This window comes from Myodes glareolus, chromosome 10 (assembly GCF_982192425.1).
Source record: "Myodes glareolus chromosome 10, mMyoGla1.1, whole genome shotgun sequence".
Lineage (NCBI taxonomy): Eukaryota > Metazoa > Chordata > Mammalia > Rodentia > Cricetidae > Myodes > Myodes glareolus.
Window position 1 is genome coordinate 32,606,884 of NC_142035.1, and position 18,800 is coordinate 32,625,683.

At 42.4% G+C, this 18,800-nt stretch overlaps 1 protein-coding gene across 3 annotated transcripts in view; it reads right to left on the reverse strand.

The window, feature by feature from the left end:
• The window catches only part of Cfap61 (cilia and flagella associated protein 61), a 290,445-nt gene that overhangs the window by 181,623 nt on the left and 90,022 nt on the right, over positions 1-18,800 (reverse strand). For all 3 annotated transcript variants that reach the window (XM_087911144.1, XM_087911142.1, XM_087911143.1), the window contains exons 14-15: positions 4,977-5,103; positions 3,653-3,730 (exon numbers count right to left, since the gene is read on the reverse strand). In XM_087911144.1, the coding sequence (XP_087767270.1) occupies positions 3,653-3,730; positions 4,977-5,103 (205 nt within the window). The remainder of the gene's footprint in view (positions 1-3,652; positions 3,731-4,976; positions 5,104-18,800) is intronic.

Here is an 18,800-nt window from a genome sequence, read left to right on the forward strand (position 1 = left end):
GCAGCCACCCAGCAAGTGGTGGCACCCAGAGCAATTCTGGCAGCCTTTCAATCTTCATTGACCCTGTAATGGCTTTTATACCACAAGACTTTAATTACCAAGGAAACATTGCTCATTATAAAATAAAAAGAGTGATATAGGCAAGACTGAGAAATCATTGAAAAGGAAAAGGCAGGGAGCTAATGGGGGTCATTAACTTCAAAACAGCAGATGGGCCACGTGCATCTAATTTTACTCTCATCCCAAGTCCCTTAAATAACAAGAACATTTTTTATTTAGATTTTTTTAATTTAAATTTTCGAAAAAGAATACTGGGGTAGAAGAGAGGCAAGCGTATAAGGCAGTGCTACCGTGAGAGGAAACTTTATGGCTTGGTTAAAACCTTCTTATCTGGGTCCACACTGGGGTTCCTGCCTGCTTATGGCTACTACATCCCAGAGTACAAGCGGAAGTGAAAGAATGGATGGCCACCTCCCAATGGGTCAGGTGGGCAGCCCTGCCAGTAGCAGTGGAGAAGAAGTGGAGAGTCACATCCTTGCCAGCCCCCCACACTGGCGATTCAATCTTTCACTCATGACACAGACTTGTGAGACACTAATATGACAGACAAGAGGGGAGAAACATGACTTGCCACAGTGAGGAAAGGGATAATTCACATGACAGGGGAGAACTTTCCAAACCAATGTAACGCCCTCACAGGCTCCCGAAAGACATCTTGCTCACAACATAATTTGTTATCAAGAAGAAACTGTAAGTGAATAAGGGAAAGACGTGGAAGTTAAATATAGAAACTCTGAAACAGAGATTCCAAAAGAAGGCCTGGATATATTAAAATCATAGTCAGAGACTGAATTAGGAAGTCAGAAAACTCATGTCAAGAAGATATTTTCAAGTAACAAATAAGAAATACATTTATTAAGAACCCCAGGTAAGGCAGCACCTACTGCCCTCTAACACGTCTCAAAGCCTGCCATCCAAACCAGACTGCACTGCATCCCCTGGGCTCCACGCTAGGGCCCACAGCCCAGGCAGCTGTATCAGAGGCCCAAGTGGTCTTAGCAAGACATTGCCCATTGCCCACAAAACCCCTTTAAGTCTGCCCAACAACCCCAAACTGCACCCTCCCCTGGGCCCTATACTAGCGGCCAAATACCCTGCAACCTTAAGGGAGGCCAGGCTGGTCCTAAGAATCCCAGGTGAAACACTGCCCACTGCCCACAAAACCCCTTTAAGCCTAATCAACAACCCCAGACTACACACACTGTGCCAATCCCCCCACCCCCTCTCCATATCCTGGTCTACAACTTTGGAAGAAGACTTCCACTTTACCAGATGCCAGGTCAGATCTAGGTTCCCCTAGGCCCCCAAACCTCAGAGGGAATACCCTACTGGACCTAAAGACATGCGAATTACCAGAACCCTTGGCTCCTTAAACCATAATACCAGAGAAGAAAGAGAAACCAAGGAACAAAACACCCATGCATCAATTCACTTTTATTAACTGACCAGGACGCACATGAACTACTTAATCTTTTTCACAGGCAGTACCCTCAATGACCCATCAACTTCCCAATAACCTCTTAAAGTCCCCACCACTTGATGCTGTCGTGCTGGGAAAAGCTTACAAGTGTGTATCTTTAGGGGACAAACTTATATTGTCTTCAAACTGTATCACTAACCCAAAAGCATGTATGAAACAAATTACCAAAGAACCTGGAATTGAACAATACAGAAAGCTGGATTGCTAGGAGGAAAACAAACTGCTTTTATAATTCACACAGGCATAGCCAATTCATGGTCAGTATTAGAAAGTTGACCCGAAGGGAGACATATCTAAGAAAATTTAGATAAAGAAGGCAAATGAGAGCCGACTGTGGTGAGAGACTTACAATGCCAGCACTTGGGAGTTGGAGGCAGGAGGATTAAGAGTCCAAGTTCACATTCGCTTTCATGGCAAGATAGTAAATACAAGGCTAGCCTGAGCAACATGAGCTATCTGAGACCGTATCTCAATAAAACAAACAAACCCAAAGAAGACCAATGAAAGCATCCTCTGCTACTAAATATCCAGAAGTAAGGGCTGGAGAGATGGCTCAATGCTTAAGAGCACTGACTGATCTTCCAGAGGACCCCAGCACCCACATAGTGGTTTACTGTAACTCCAGTCCCAAGGGATCTGACACCCTCTCCTGGCCTCAGAGGACACCAGGCATGCACATGGTAAACAGACATACATGCCGGCAGATACCTATACACATGAAAATTTTTCAAAGTTATTTTAAAGACGTGATAATATAATGGGTATCAAAAAATAAATGCATAGCATGGGATAGAATGTAAAATGGACACAGAAATATAGAAAATTAATAAATATGAAAGCAGTATTTTAAGTCAACAGAAGAAGAAGAAGAAAGAACTACTAAGTAATAAATGTATTGGAACAACTGCAAAAATAGAAAAAAATAGAAAAAAAAATATAAAATGGCATACCCACTGGCAACACTCTCTCTCTCTCTCTCTCTCTCTCTCTCTCTCTCTCTCTTTCTCTCTCTCTCTCTCTCTCTCACACACACACACACGTAACTGAATGCAGAAGAAGGATGCTAACAAAGATGAGTGACCAACTATAGGAGTCATCCTTTGGTGACAGCCGTGGGATAGGTTGTTGCGGTTGCTGTTGTTGTTGTTTTATTATTTTGATGGTGGGCGTGTGGTGATATTTTATGATCTAACAAATGAACTTTGCCTGAGCATCAGAGCACAGAACTAGCCACACTAGTTAACCACAGAGGTCAGGCAGTGGTGGTCACACTTTTAATCCCAGTTCTTGAGGCAGGCAAACGGATCTCTGTGAGGTCAAGGCCACCCTGGGCTAAATTGATCCAGTCTAAAAGAGAAACAGAGCTCACACAAAGATGAACCCAGCAGTAGGGATACACGCCTTTAGTCCCAGCATGAGGGAGGTGGAGACAGGAGTAATATGGTTGGGCAGATAGAGGAATATAAGGCAGGAGTAGAAAGGAACTCAATGCAGTCTGAGGAGACAGTCCGAGGACAGGATTGCCCCTTTGGTCTAAGCACTGACAGAGGTAAGAACTCTCGTAGCTGCCCCACTGCTTCCCTGATCCTTCTGCTTTCACCCCCAGATAGCTTACTCTGGCTTTTTATCATTAAGACCAATTAGAATTTGTGCTACATGGGAGTTTATTAAAATTTTAGGAATGAGAATCTTTTCATGTCTGCAATATTCCGTGTGTGTGTGTGTGTGTGTGTGTGTGTGTGTGTGTGTGTTCTGTTTTCTTTGTTCATTTTTTCCATGACAGGGTATCACTATGTAGATCAGGTTGTCCTTGAACTCCCTCTGTAGACCAGGCTGGCCTCAAAATCACAGAAACCCACCTGTCTCTATGCTGGGATTAAAGGTGCACAGGACTCCATCGGACAATTTCAAACATTTTTAACTTAAAAAAAGAGAAAGTCTCGAAAGGCTGCCAAGTGGAAGACGGGTTCATGACCAAACACTTTAGGGACAGGATTCATTCATGTTAAGTTTAAAACCTTCAAAGAGGCACTATGTGCTGGATGATTCATGATCTAGAGAGTCACTCACAATCAAGCAAGTCACAATCACAGTGGCCGCTTCCTAACTTACCGTTTCCATTCTGACCACCGCAATGCCAACTATCTGATTCGCAACTTCAGCTACAAACACCTGCAGAGCTGTTCCATCCTGCAAAGGAAAGGTGCATTATGTTAAGACCCTGGAGACCATCACTACCAAGGTCTCTGAAATCAGCCGCTGGGGCATCCATGACTGGGATGCAGCCACCAGCCTCAGCTGCAGTCACCACGGTAACAGAACCAACACTCAGCAACATTTACTCCCAGGCACTACACTCACGGCTCGCTCCGTCTTCAGCCCCACGCTCTGAGGTGAGAATTATCATCCCATCTATTTTATTTACAAGATAACAAGGCATAGGAAACCGGGTCAGTGAGCTCATAAGGCATGAGTCCACGATTCAAACCTCAGTACCTTTTACACAGAACCCGCTTCTACCCCAGGGCTTCCCAACTTGTATGACCTCAGGACATCAACTCAGTGAGGACTCCAAAGAAACTCCTATTGAAAATTAAAACTGAAAAGACATGAATTGGCTTTTAAAATTCATTAGTAAAATGAAATTTTAAACTAGCTGTTTTATTTAAAAGCAATAATGATTTTATTTTATTTTTACATAAAATATATAGTTTATGTAAAACAATTTATATATATATATAAATCATATTTTTTTCAGCAAAATAAACCTTGTATTTTCCTAAACACAAATATTTCGAGTGACATCGCTTTCCGTTTTTGCAAATCTCTTTGATCTGGCTTAGTGGACGGCAGAGTCTGCACATCAGTTTCCGTAGTCAACCTGCTGCAATATGCTGCTTGCTGCAAACATACGAAAAAAATCTCATCTGTCTTCACAACATATAGTTAGAAAAGACAAGTGTGCAGGCATCTTTTCAGGGAATTGTGACTGTCCTCTGAGACTCCACAGCTAGTAGTGCCTGGAGCTAGCTGCAATGCGTCATCCGACAACCCTACTGATGGACACTGTATGCACTATTGCGCTAAAACCCAAGCGTTTGTTTTAACTGACTCTTACACGTTTACTCACATATGCTTTGGTAACACTGCGCAATGCTAACTAGAAAATACCGACTCATCAAGCTACCCAGATTTCCCAATCATTGACCCAGTTCATGGCATCACACTTTTCATCATAGATATCATGGATTCCTAAGCTGTCATTCCGTGATGACAGGCGGATATGTCAACCCCTCACCCCACCTCTGATGTTCCTCACCCCCAACAGGATTCTCTAAGTGATGCTCAAGGAAGCTTCAGACCCAAACCTTCATGGGTCATAATGGTCCCTAAGGCCCAGGAAAATGAGGCTACAGCAGCCACCAGCAGTACTTACGGGATCTCTACAAGCCTCAGTGTACTGGCTGAAATCATCCAGTATCTTCCTACTCAGCACAAGGGTGCTGACAAGATTTTCAACACCGGCAGTATCCACAAAACTGGCTAATCTTATCTTAATGGACCTGGACAAGAACAGAGATAGATTTCTTGATTATAGTACTAAAATAACATCACACTTACATAAAATAATATCTGATAATGTTTATCTATGTAACATTGAGGTTACATAAATAAAAGTGTATAAAAATAACTCTCCTCATTCAAGAATACCTAAAAGTAAGCAAAAAGTACAAAGAATAAAATAAAAAAATCATTGATACTACAAACCAATGACAACATGAAGTTACAATTTAAGTATATATAATTTAAATACTTTTTTTTTCGGTTTTTTGAGACCAGCTTCTCTGTATCTTTGAAGCCTGTCCGGGAACTAGCTCCTGTAGACTAGGCTGGCCTCAAACTCACAGAGATCTGCCTGACTCTGCCTTCTGAGTTCTGGGATTGAAGGCATGAGCCACCACCATCTAGCAAATACATATAATTTAGCACATATGATTTAAAATGTTCAGCATACTTTATTTCACATTGCGTACAGAGAGTTAAAATGCCTCTCCCAAATTTAAAAAAACAAATTTAAAATTATTTTTTTATTTGTTTATTATGTATACAGTATTCTTTCTGCAGTCCAGAAGAGGGCACCAGGCCTCATTACAGATGGTTGTGAACTATCATGTGGCTGCTGGGAATTGACCTCAGGACCTTTAGAAGAGCAGGCAATGCTCTTAGCCGCTGAGCCATCTCTCCAGCCCCCAAATTTAAAATTATTACATAATTTTTCCCCTTTCCTTTCCTCCCTCCCACCCATTCTGTGTACCTCCAAACACAGTTGCTCACTCTCAAATTCACTGCCACTTTTTTGTTGCTTTTATGCATACGTACAAATACATAGATACATAAATATGGTCTGTTGAGTCCATTTAGTATTGTGTGTATGTGTATGATTTTAGGGATGACCACTTGGAATTGGATAACCAATTAGGGGCTCAGCCCTGGGAGAGGCTAATTCTCTCTTCTCAGCAGTCATTAATGAGTAGACTGTAGCTCTTTATCTGGGGGGAGGAACCTTTGACATTTCCCCCTTCCATAATAGCCTGACTATTGGCATCTTCATTGTGCAGGTCTTATTTAAGCAGCCATATTGTCGAGATCCATGGATGTAGCTTCCATCATTTCTAGGAAACATGATCTCACTGCAGACTTTCTGGTCCTCGGGCTCTTACAATCTCTCCCAAATTAAAAACGAAAGAAATATTTTATGCTGGAGAAATTACAGTGCCTGGGGTTGGCTTTCTGTGAATGCTCCCTACAGAGCCACCCAAAGTTGCACGTAGTAAAGGGTCTCCATCCTTGGAGCTTGATTCTCTGAGGTCGACATCTTAGGACTCTTAACATGTTCATCTGTAATTTTGTGTCTTCAAGCGAAGTTTAGTGAGACAAAAGAGCATGTCTAGGGGTTAGGGGCCATGACTTATACTTGATTCTCACCTCCTCCTGTCTGTTCATTGTTGAGTCTCCTCCCACCTGCTCCCTACTTCACCACCCCATCCTCACTAACGCCTCTCTTTGTAAATAAGTGACAACCAAGATCTACCTTGGACACTGGATGGAGAACCATGTGAAGGGTGCAGCAAAGATGTGGCTAAAGCCATTGTTGACTTGAAGTGGGGGATGGGGCATAGACATGGAGGAAGTTGAGGATAGGGTGCATGACTTTGTGAAGTCTCTCTGGTCATGGCTCCCTCCCTTGGTAAGCAGTGTCATGCTACATATGGTTGGTGACCTTACCCATGCTGTTTTTATTTTAATAAAATAAAAGAATTTTAGTTTATCTTGGGGTAGAGTGTGCCAAGGATTGGAACAGTCAACCCACATAAAGAAAATTTTGCTCCCTCACAGCCAGACAAGTTCCATATTTTTATTTTGTAATGGGCCTGTGCATCATATAAATAACCCTATATCTTGCTTTCTCTACTTAGTTTTATTACTAAACAGATCAATGTTGCTCTTCTTAATAATAAACAATTCTAACTTAATTAACTCTTAATTGTGGTGAATATCTGATGTGGGATTCCCCTCTGTATGCTGTGAATACTATTGGTTAATAAAAAAAACTGTCTTAGGCCTGTGATAGGGAAGAATAGAGCTAGGCGGGGAAAACTAAACTGAATGCTGGAAGAAAGGAGGCAGAGTCAGGGGGAAGCCATGGAGCCACCACTGGAGATGGACATGCTGTAACCTTGCCAGTAGGCCACAAGCCTCATGATAAAATATAAAATAATGGAAATGGGCTAAATTAAGATGTAAAAGCTAGTCAATAAGAAGTTAGAGCTAATAGGCCAAGCAGTGATTTAATTAATGCAGTTTCTATGTGGTTATTTCGGGGCTGAGAAGCCAGAAACAAACAAGCAGCCTCATACAACATACATCTGTGCTTAAATTGTAATGCATGGTTACATATTATAAACAAAATGGTTTATTTGCAAGGAGATGTGTGTGTGTGTGTGTGTGTGTGTGTGTGTGTGTGTGTGTGTGTACACAATGATCTGGTTAAAACCTGATCAATTACTATCACCTCAATCATAATTATAAGCGATCTTTAAGACAAAGGTGAGAACTTGGCTCTGATATAGACAGTTTGCCCAAAAATCTAGTTCTGATAGATTAAAGGTGCAAATGTTTAAAAAAAAAGGCCAATGTATTAGGGAAATAGAAGAAATGAAAACAATGTCCTACAAAATGTCCATAACACCTTAGTCACAACACCCCAAAGGAAAACCTAAATGTCCATCAACTGATACATGCTTAGAACATAGCAAATGTACATAGTGAAATATTCAGCCACGGAAGGTAATGAAGTGATAAGGTATGTTACATGTGACAAAGGTCATGTGCAAAACACTATACATTTTGCTGTTTTATTTCTATGAAAGGTCCAGAAGAGGCAAGTCTATAGAGGTAGAAAGGACACCAGTCAGCTGTGGGGACAAGGTAACCAGTTGACTATTCAATGGGCGTGGGTAGGCTTAGAGGTGACAAAAAATGAAAATAGACAGAGGTAATGGGTGCACAACCTTGTATATCTACTAAGAACCACTAAATTATTCAATTAAGTGAGAACATTATGCTATATTAATTGCATCTCAATAAGCTATTATTTTATGCATGATAGTCTATGTGTATGTATGTATGAAATATCAAAGAAAGTGAAAAAGGAAAAGAAGGAAATGGCAATGGCAACTAATAGTCAAACCAAAATGATGTGGTTACATAAACAGCAGATGAACTAGCACTTAAGGCTGAAGTCCCTATGAGAAAAATAACTTTTATTTGATAAAGTAAAATCTCAGTAGAGAACAATGCCAAGTCACCAAGTTTCTGCCAAAACAGTTTCAGGTTCCTGAAGTGAAAATTAATAGAAACTGATGTGAAATATTGTACAAAATTTGGATAAGCTTAATCTGAAGGATGCTACTGCCTCAACGTCAGCACACTTGGCATCCGCGGCCCCTTTCCCTTCCGAGTGGGCAGCAGCTCCGCATTCCAGCAGCTGAGGCCCAAATCACCAGCTTCCTCTCGGCGTTCTTGCATAGCCCATCTCAGCCACACAGCAGATGAGCTGGCCCTGTAAAATACACCTGACTCCAACCATTTCCATCGCTCACCCCGGCTATCCCTACTCCACCGCTGGGATGCGACAACAGCAGCACCCATGTCTCAGCGTGCTCCTCCTCGCTCCCCCAACCCATCCTCAATGGAGATGCCAAGGTGATGCCTCTAAAATCCTGAGTCCTAGCACGTGACTCTACAACACTAATCCCAGTAACAACGGAGTTCATGACCTCTTATGCCTGAGGCTCTTCTCAGAATACTGTCAAGACACAGAGAATGACAACAGGTGAACTTAAATCGTTGTGATTAAGCGGGGGTCTATTGATTACTATAATTTTTTGCACTGGTGAGCATAAGTAATGAGTGACAACTGCAGATATCTGAAACTGCAATATTGAAGGGAAACGAGGAGGAAGCAGCAGGGGCTGGCGACACCACTGTGGATTGTCGCCTCCTTTCACAATGGAAGGAGATGCTGGATTTCACGTACAGCTTTGTGAAAATCAAGGGTGTGATTTTCCACCTCAACTCCATTCACAGACCCTGGGTGAGAACATCAGTTATCTCGCCCACTGCGCTTGAGTGACAAGCAAAAATCACAGAGTGGCTTCGAGGACTCCCTGACCAGCCTCCTCTCCTGGGTCTTTTCTTCACACTCTCTCTGAATCTCACACCTCTAACCTGTCTCCAAATTGTGGGCTTCTTTCTTTCCCTGACTCACCTTTCAGACTCCGTACTAGTCCCCAAACTCAGCCCTTGTGCGCCCTCATCATTTCTCACCTGAAACCCTCACCTCTCAGCCCAGTGAACCCGGAGCTACCTGGATGCCAATGGTGTATACAGACATCACTGTAGGAGCTATGCCACCTAGCTCTGACCCCGCGCACTCCCTGCCTTACTTCTCTCTGGGCACTTCTACCCTTCTCTTTGCTTTGGGTGCCATTCCTTCCCATCTATTAGACTATGAGTTCAAAGACAAAATTCCTGCCTCTGCTGCAACGCTATGGCTAGAACAGCTCCTGATGGACAGCAGCTGTCAAGGGAATGAATTACATAGCCTGGGTGGAAACAGTCAGAGCATCCCATGCTAATGGCCCGTCTTTCTGACTATGATAAGTGCTGCATTTATAAAGTGTGCAGCAGGAGCCAGGAAAGTAAATGAATACGAATAATTGTCATAGTTAGGGTTTCTGTTACTGACAAGAAACACAGTGACCAAAAGCAACTCCGAGAAGAAGGGGTTTATTTGTCAGAGACTTCCATGTCACTGTTCATCAATGAAAGAAGTCAGGACAGGAATTCAACGAGGGCAAGAACTGGAGATAAGAGCTTCTGCAGAGGCCATGGAGGAGTGCTGCTTACTGGCTTGCTCCTTATGGCTTACCCAGCCTGCTTTCTTATAGAAGCCAGGGTCACCAGCCTAGGAGTGGCACCCTGCCAGCAGCCTGATCTTATGGAGGCATTTTCTCCACTCACTCTCCCTCCTCTCTGATGACTCTAGCTTGGGTCCGGTTGTTGTAAAACTGGCCAGTACAAATACCTTCCTCCCAGCTCCCAGCTCTCAGCTCCCAGCTCAGGCCACACCATGGCCTACTCTGAAAGCCAGGGTTTCTCCTAGCCTCCAGTGGCACTGAGTAAGGGCTCAGTGGGACTTGGAGTTTTTTCTCAGGTGTCACAAATCACAAACATCATTTCTCTCCTCTGTCCAGAGACATTGGATTGAGTGACACAGCCATTTTGCATTACACCAAGAAGTTCACGTGACTGTTATTTATATCCAGCAAAGAGGAACACTTGAGAATTTTTATGTGTTCCTAAAATTTCAGCAGGAGGAAGGATGGGCAAGAGCAACTCTGCCTGACACAGGACTCTCTAGTTGCTTGGAATGTGGCTACTCAAACTTTATAGGTACTCTAAATGTTAACTGGGTTTTGATTCACTGGTACAAACAAGACTACAAAACAGTTCAATGCTTTCATACTGATCATACATTGAAACAAAGTTTTTTATGTAATAGGTTATATGATAGATACTGAAATTTAGTTTTACCTAGTTTAAATTTGTACATTAAAGTGTCTATTAGAAAAATTAAAATTACTAATACACTCACAGTGTATTTTTCATGGGTGGAGCTGTTTCACATGCCTGCCTATATTTATCCCTCAGGATCATCATTTACCTCCTTTGAGCCTGGGTCTCTCACTGGTACCAAGTTCAGCAGTTAAATTGACCTGGCTGGCCTTTAGGCCTTGACCACTGCTGTCTCTGCCTCCCCGGAGCTGGGATCATCTGACTTGGATTCTGGGGATTTAGCCAGTGTTTGTGCCACAAACACTTTATTGACTGCTATCTCCAGGCCCCCCGAGAGCTATTTTACAAAAGTTTTTAACTTAGGAAGATGAGGAGGGAGGAAGGAGGAGGGAGAGAAGGAGGAGGGGGAGGAGTGCAGAGTGCACATCTGTATTCAGAAGGCTGAGATTGGAAGACTGGGAGTTCCAGGCCAGGGTAGGCTAATAGTGAGACCCTGACTCAAAACAGAAAAATAAGCGGAGATAGATTTAGGGCCTCTGCATTGCTTCTGCTTCTGGTTCTGGAAACAGCAGGTGGCCCGTTTGTTTTGGCTTTAACTGGAATGAGATGGGAGGCTATGACTGGCAGGAAGGAAACAAAGTGTGTCATGGGTGCACATCCTAATCACTTCTATACAAAAACTGACCGCAGCATTTAGAAAACATGAAAAGTGAGCAAACTCCCAATTAAAATGCATTTGCCTAAAACTCAATCATTAAGTTGACATTACTAAAAATGGTTCATTCAGTCAACCAGTCGCAAAAGGCTCTGAAACATCTGGAGTGTCCCCAGGGCTGCAGAAGACAGTGGTTCACTGGATGTGCCTACGAGTCATTCTACTTTCGACTCTCCATAAGCTCCGAGAGCCTTCTCCTTCTCATTAAGACCACTATCGAGGGCCTATTCTTTCAGCCTGGCTATGTACAACTTGGAAGGAGAACACTTGGGTTGTTCTGTTCTGTTTCTGACTTACACGACCTTTCCAGAGGCAGCGGCATACTCAGTGACTATAATGATCGCAACTATTCTTTTCTTCAGGGTTCAAAAACAATTTTTAGGCGCCCTGACTCAAAGTGGGAGATTTCCCTTATCTATCACATTGGGTACTGCATGTTTTTCAGTCTTGGTAACCTGCTTCACCACAAGATGTTCTGTCCATCTCCTTAAAAATAAAATAAAAATGAAAGCAAATCTGGCCTTAAAAGTCAGAATTTGAGGTATTCAGTTTGACTATACACTTAAAAAATAGAAAATGATGTATGAAAAGTAAAAAAAAAAGATTTATCATGTATCCTTTTTAACTCCAAACTGAATGAAGGCTTTTAGAAACTACATATTTATGTGCCTTTCCAGTTACTGTCTCATAGGAAATTGGGCAAATTTGGTGCCAGTCAAGGGACACAAAAGATGTAAACAAGAATAGGTGACCTGAGCCTCGCCGAATGTCATCACACAGCTTCACAACCATCAAGACTTCACTGTGAGCCATACTCAAACAAGACAGCAATCATGCCCCAAACAAAAATGGCCCCAACAAACAAACTTGCTATTGCATTCTACTCAACAAAGCCCATTAATGGCACAAGGAACAAAGGACAGATTTGATATCACCATACACAACCATACACTGGCCATGATAACGCGAGCCTGAAATGAGTAAGATGGTGACATCACAGGAAAAAATGACAACAAAGCAAGTAGGAGCCACTCACAGAAAAGCAAATACGACAAATATATGGAAGGGCAGAATCTCTCAGAGGCGGACCACTGAAGGCCATCTATATTTACTGAGTAATGTTGACAATGGCTGTACGACCTAGCCAAGAAGTGAAGTGTTTCTAGCACAAAAATACGAGTTGGATGAGTAAGTCTGCTATATCTTCCCGAAGGAAAAATGTCAGATTTCAGAAAAGCACAGCATGGAAAGGTAGCAAGAGGGAATGAGCTACTGGGTCAACCAGATGTGCCCTGCATTGATGATGGAATAAGAAGAAAGACCAGCAGGCAAGTTAAGAATGGGCAAGCCAGGAAATGTAAGAAAGCAATCTGTAATATGACATAAAACCCAGGGCTACCTTTGGAAACAACTTGGTAATTAGTATACAAGTGAAATGTTTTCATTTAAAGACCCATAAGGTACCATAATAAAATGAGAGGGAGCACGGGGTGTGGGATCTGTTGACAGAAGAGGTAGCCCTCCCTAACAAGCAGATGAGTTATCTGTGTCCGTGCTCACCAGCATGGCCAGAGGGCGGATGATAGAAACAAATATAATTTCCCAGGGGACAAAGAAGGAAATTAGGTAGGGGACCAGAACATGGGGTCATGAAATTTAAAGTAACCCAACGTAAAAGCAGGAGCAAGCCATTCCAAATGTCAAGGGAAGGGAAGCAAAAAACCATGATATAAAAAGAAAACGTGTCGGGGACTTGTGCCCTTGCCATGCCCGCAAGACTCCCTCTTCACCTCCACTGTGCCTTTGCTCAAGGCCACCTCTCCCGTGCACCTTGTGAAGATAGCGATCCCTCCCCATCCGGCACTTAGCCACACGCTGTACTCGTCTTGCTTCTCCTCATGTACCCACTATCTAGTTCATCTCTCTCCTTTACTCGTGTCTTCCTTGTCTGGCTAGAATGCAGACCCCATGAGAGTCAGGACTTCCGTCTGTCTGGGTCACTTATGTTTCCCCAGCACCTGGGTTAGAACTGGCACAAGCACACAGCTGATGCTGCGTGTTCTATTAGATGAATGAGGAGCCTCCGCTGCGGGCCTTTGGGATCCAAAGCACACGATTAGCCTGTTACCTTCCCACCGTGGTGCTACATGGATGTCAGCCCAGAATGCTGCAGCCATGCCAATGTGATAAAAAGCCAACTGCAGATGGAGCAGACACAGGAGAGGCCACAGCGGAAGAAAGGAAAGAAACAAAGGCCCTTAAAACGCAAACTTTGAAGTCCTGCCTCTCGCCACACCGCCTGCTTATGGAGCAATCAATGGCAGAAGCTATTCCTGAATTGGTCTTTATTTTAGCGTAGACTTTGAACTTTAGTTAATAGTCTGATACCAAGTTAACATTTTCGATTAGAAAAATAACAGGTGCCCGTGATTTGCTTCAAGTCAAACTAACATAAGCAACCTGAGTAAAAGGAGGCAGAAAAGATCTAAATAGAAACCTCACCAGAAAGGTCACATGGGTGAAGGGTAAGCATTTGAAATGCATGCACACAAAATCATTCTGTGGCATCCATCACTAGGGAGCTGCACATTCAGAGCACGGATGCAGGGATGCCGTAGAGCAGCTCGAAGTGAGCCTCAGATACGGTACCATTCTCTGGGGTGATCAGCCAGCAACCTAGTAGCAGGCTGACTACATTGGACTACTTCCTCTATGAAAAGGACAATGGTTTGTCCATACTGGAGTAGATACTTATTCTGGTTATGGATTTGCCTTTCCTGCATGCAATACTTCTGCAAAAAAAACACCATTCCATGAACTTACAGAATGCCTTATACACCGACATGGTATTCCACACATTACTGCTTCTAACCAAGGAACTAACTTCATAGCCAGAGACATGCAACAACAAGCCCACAATCATGAAATCCACTGGCCTTACCATGTTCACCACTATCTGAAGCAACTGGTCTGATAGAAAGAAGGAATGGTATTTTAAAGACACAATTACAGAGCCAAGTATGTGACAGTCACCTGGAAAACTGGGGCAGGGTTCTCCAGAAGGCAGTACATGCTTTAAATCAGTGTAAAATATATGGTACAGTTTCTCCCATAGCCAGGGTCCATGGGTCCAGGAATCGAGTGATGGAAAAGGAATAGTTCCATTATCACCCCTAGTGACCCAGCAGGAAAATTTTTGCCTCCTGTTCCTATGACCTTAAGTTCTCCTGGCCTAGAAGTTTTGGTTCCGGAGAGGGAGCACTCCTGCCAGGAGTCACAACAAACATTCCATTGAGTTGGAAGTTCAGACTTTTCCTGAGACACTTTGGACTGCTGATGCTCTATGCCAACAGAGTAAGAAAGGAAAAGCAGTGTTAAGGGGGTGATGGATCCAGATTACTAAGAGCAACTGGCATTGCTTCTCCACAATGGAGGTAAGAAGGATTATGTCTGGAGTGCAGGAGATTCTTTAGGGCATCTCTTGGTGCTATGTTCTGTGATTAAAGTCAATGGGAAACAGCAACAGCCTAAACCAGGCAGGATAACAAAGGGCATGGACCCTTCAGGAATGAAGGTATGAGTCACTCTGCCAGAAAAAGAGCCAAGACCTGCTGAGGATGGAAGAAACACAGAGTGAGTAGTAGAAGGTAATTATAAATCCCAGCTAAGTTCATGTGACCAGTTGCAGAAATGAGAATTAAGTACCATGAGTGTTTTGTCATATTTTATTAAAAATGTGATTGTACAGATATTTGTATTTTCTTTCTTTGATGTCTTTATCATGTAATACAACATGAATTGAAAGAATATCAGTGGTTGTAATATTTAAGTTTTGAGATACCAAAATAATGTCCCTCAAAGGACATCACCACCTATTCTAAAAAATATATAATGCATTTGCAATTGTTCAAGGGATAGTTGATAGTGATTATAGAATATTCCATTACACTGTATGAATATATGTCACTATGATTGGTTTAATAAGGAAGTTGACTGGCCAATAGCTAGACAGGGAGAGGTTGGCTGGGACTTGCAGACAACTAGAGAACACAAAAAAGAAAGAGAGGGGTCTTGGGAGCCATGAGGAGATGCAGAGGAAGTAGATGAACTTGCTGTACTGAGAAAAGGTACTGACCCACATGGCAGAGCGTAGAGAAGAAATGTGGGTTAATTTAAGAGTTAGTTAGTAACAAGCATGAGCTATCAGCCAAGAATTTATAATTAATAATAAGTCTCTGTGTTGCTATTTGGAAACTGGCTGGCAGGACAAAGAAGTCCACCTATAAATTATATCATACTAAGCATATTATGGCATAGTTATTGTTTTCATTTGGAAATTAAGCATGGCATAAGAAGATATGATTGTGTGTGAAGCTGGCAAGAGGTGGATTGTGATGTCTATTCTTGGCTTTCAATTTGACCACATATGGAATTAACTAAAACTCAAGTATCTGGGTATACATGTAAGGGATTTTTTTTTCAATTATCCTTTGAAGTGGGACGATCCACTTTTTATCCCAATTTTCTGAGGTGAAAAGGTTCACCTGCAGGCAGTCTATATACAGGACATGGAAGAAGGAAGCCCCCCCCCCGCCTCTTTCTTTGCCCTCACTCTCACTGGTAAGTCCATTCCATCACTAGATACTACTCTACTTCTCTGGAATTCTGGCATATACTAAAGACCAGTAGAGAGATCCCACCTTGTAGACTGAACAGTTACTTGATTCTTGAACTTTCTGTTGGTAGACAGCCATTGTTGGACTAGCTAAACCACATTCTGTCAGCCACACTAATAAATCTCTTTCCATCAATTCTGTTCCTCTAGAGAATCCTGACTGATATGAGGATGATACAGGCTTATAGGGGAAGAACTGTCACCAACATTCCTACACAGTGCTGGCCCCCGCATGTTATACTATCAACATTTCTTGCCAGACAAGAAATGTCTGTTGGCGCAACCGTGGCTCCATCACAAATAACTGCTTTCTGATTGGGTTTTAGGTCCACTTTACAGGAGTTAACTAATGTCTGATACTGGAAGCCAGGGGGAAAAACCCATGGCTGTAGAGATCATAGGCCCCCATAGGAAATCAACTGCTATTTTGTTAAGTGGTTGTGATGTGCCTGTTATTTCTACTTACACCCATAGAATACTGTTATTCTCATGAGGAGAGAATTCTTTCTCGGTGGGTGAGAGTTCTAGCCATGACTCAGAACAGCTGACAACAGGTGACTGTTACTGAAGCACAGTGATTCACTGCTCAGCCATAATGGAAGACAACAGTAAGACATTTCCATCACCTTTTCCAAGACTCACAGAGAATTTTCAAAAAAGGCAAATAAAGGATGTAAGATCCTGGGGGAATAAGAGGAGAATTGTTATTCCCCATGAGGGAAGAAGGAAGTTCATAAGACTCAACTATGGAAATGTGCTGGGCTAACAAAGCTGGTACTCAGAAAATGAGATCCTTTCCAAGGTTAGATAAACAGTGAAGAATAGCTGGAGAGAAGAGAGGATTATGGAAGAGCTGGCTATAGGTAGGGCAGGAACTCTAGGAATAGAGTTTTGGGGTCATCGTCCATGCTGGGTGTGGACTTTTCAGGGATGCAGCTGCCGTTAAGTCACTCATGTCTCGACAAATAACTCCTAACCCATGTGAGCTCAATGCCACAAGCTAGATTGTGTAGACTCTAACATGAGGGCCGGCTTGTTGGGGTTTCTGTCCTGCCCGGTACCCCACAACCGGCAAGACAAAAAGAAAATCACACAGAGGACTCCATAAGATTATAAACTGATTGGCCCATTAGCTCAGGCTACTTATCTATGTTAGCCACATGGCTCAGAACTTTTCTCAGCAGGGCAGCTTACACTTTGCCTCTCCGGTGGTCTGGGCAGAACTGGGGGAATGGGCTTCCTCCTCCCTAGCTTTCTCCTGTTCTCATCGCCCTGCCTCTACTTCCTGTCTGGTTGACCTGCCTATACTTCCTGCCTGGCCAATCAGCATTTTATTAAAATATGATTGATAGAATACAGACAATTCTCTCACACAACTAGATCATTTGTTTGGTCTGTTGTTGTGCTGTCTGGGATGAATAGACACACAGATTTTTACTTTTTGTTTCTATGATAAAATATTATGATCAAAAACAAATTATGGAAGAAAAGCTTTCTTTTCACTTACAGTTCCATGGGGAGAGTCCACAGGGCAAATGAGGCATGGAAGTTGTAAGGTAACATCGTTCATGACATGCAGAAACAGTACAAACTAGAAGTGGGACAGGGCTACAAACCCTCAAGCCTGTCCCCAGTGGCATACTTCCTCCACAGTCTCTACTTTCTTCTTAAATTCTTTTTATTGAGTTATATATTTTTCTTCACTCCCCTCCCTTCCACTCTTCTCCTATTTAACCTTCTCCCATAGTTCTCATGCTACCAATTTACTCAAGAGATCTTGTTGTTCTTTACATTCCATGTAGATTAGATCCATGTATGTCTTTCTTAGGGTCCTCTTTGTTGTCTAGGTTCTCTGGGATTATGAATTGTAGGTTGGTCTTTCTTTGCTTTATGTCAAAAGTCACTTATGAGTGAGTACATATAATATTTGTCTTTCTGGGTCTGGGTTAAGTCACTCAATATGATGTTTTCTAGATCCAACCATTTGCCCACAATTTCAAGATGTCATTATTTTTTTTACTGTATAGTATTCCATTATGTAAATGTACCACATTTTCCTTATCCATTCTTTATTTGGGGACATTTAGGTTGTTTCCAGGTTCTGGCTATAATAAACAATGCTTCTATGAACATAGTTGAGCACATGTCCCTGTGGTATGATTAAGCATCCTTTGGGAATATACCCAAAAGTGGTATTAACTGGGTCTTGAGGTAGGTTGTTTCCTAACTTTCTAAGAAATTGCCATACTGATATCCAAAGGAGCTGTACCAGTTTGCACTCCTACCAGCAATGAAAGAGTGTTCCCTTTACACTACATTCTCTCCAGCATAAGTTGTCATCAGTGCTTTTGATCTTGGCCATTCTTACAGGTGTAAGATGGAATCTCAGAGTTGTTTTGATTTGTATTTCTCTGATGACTAAGGATGTTGAGCATTTCCTTAAGTGTCTTTCAGCCATTTAAGATTCCTTTGTTGAGAGTTCTCTGTTTAAGTTTGTACCCCCATTTTTTTTATTGGATTATGTGATCTTTTGATGACCAGTTTCTTGAGTTCTTTGTATATTTTGGAAACCATCCGTCTGTTGGATGTGGGGTTGGTGAAGATCTTTTCTCATTCTGTAGGGTGCCATTTTGTCTTGCTGACCATGTCCTTTGCTTTACAGAAGCTTTTCAGTTTCAGGAGGTCCCATTTATTAATTGTTTCTCTCAGTGCCTGTGCTACTGGGGTTA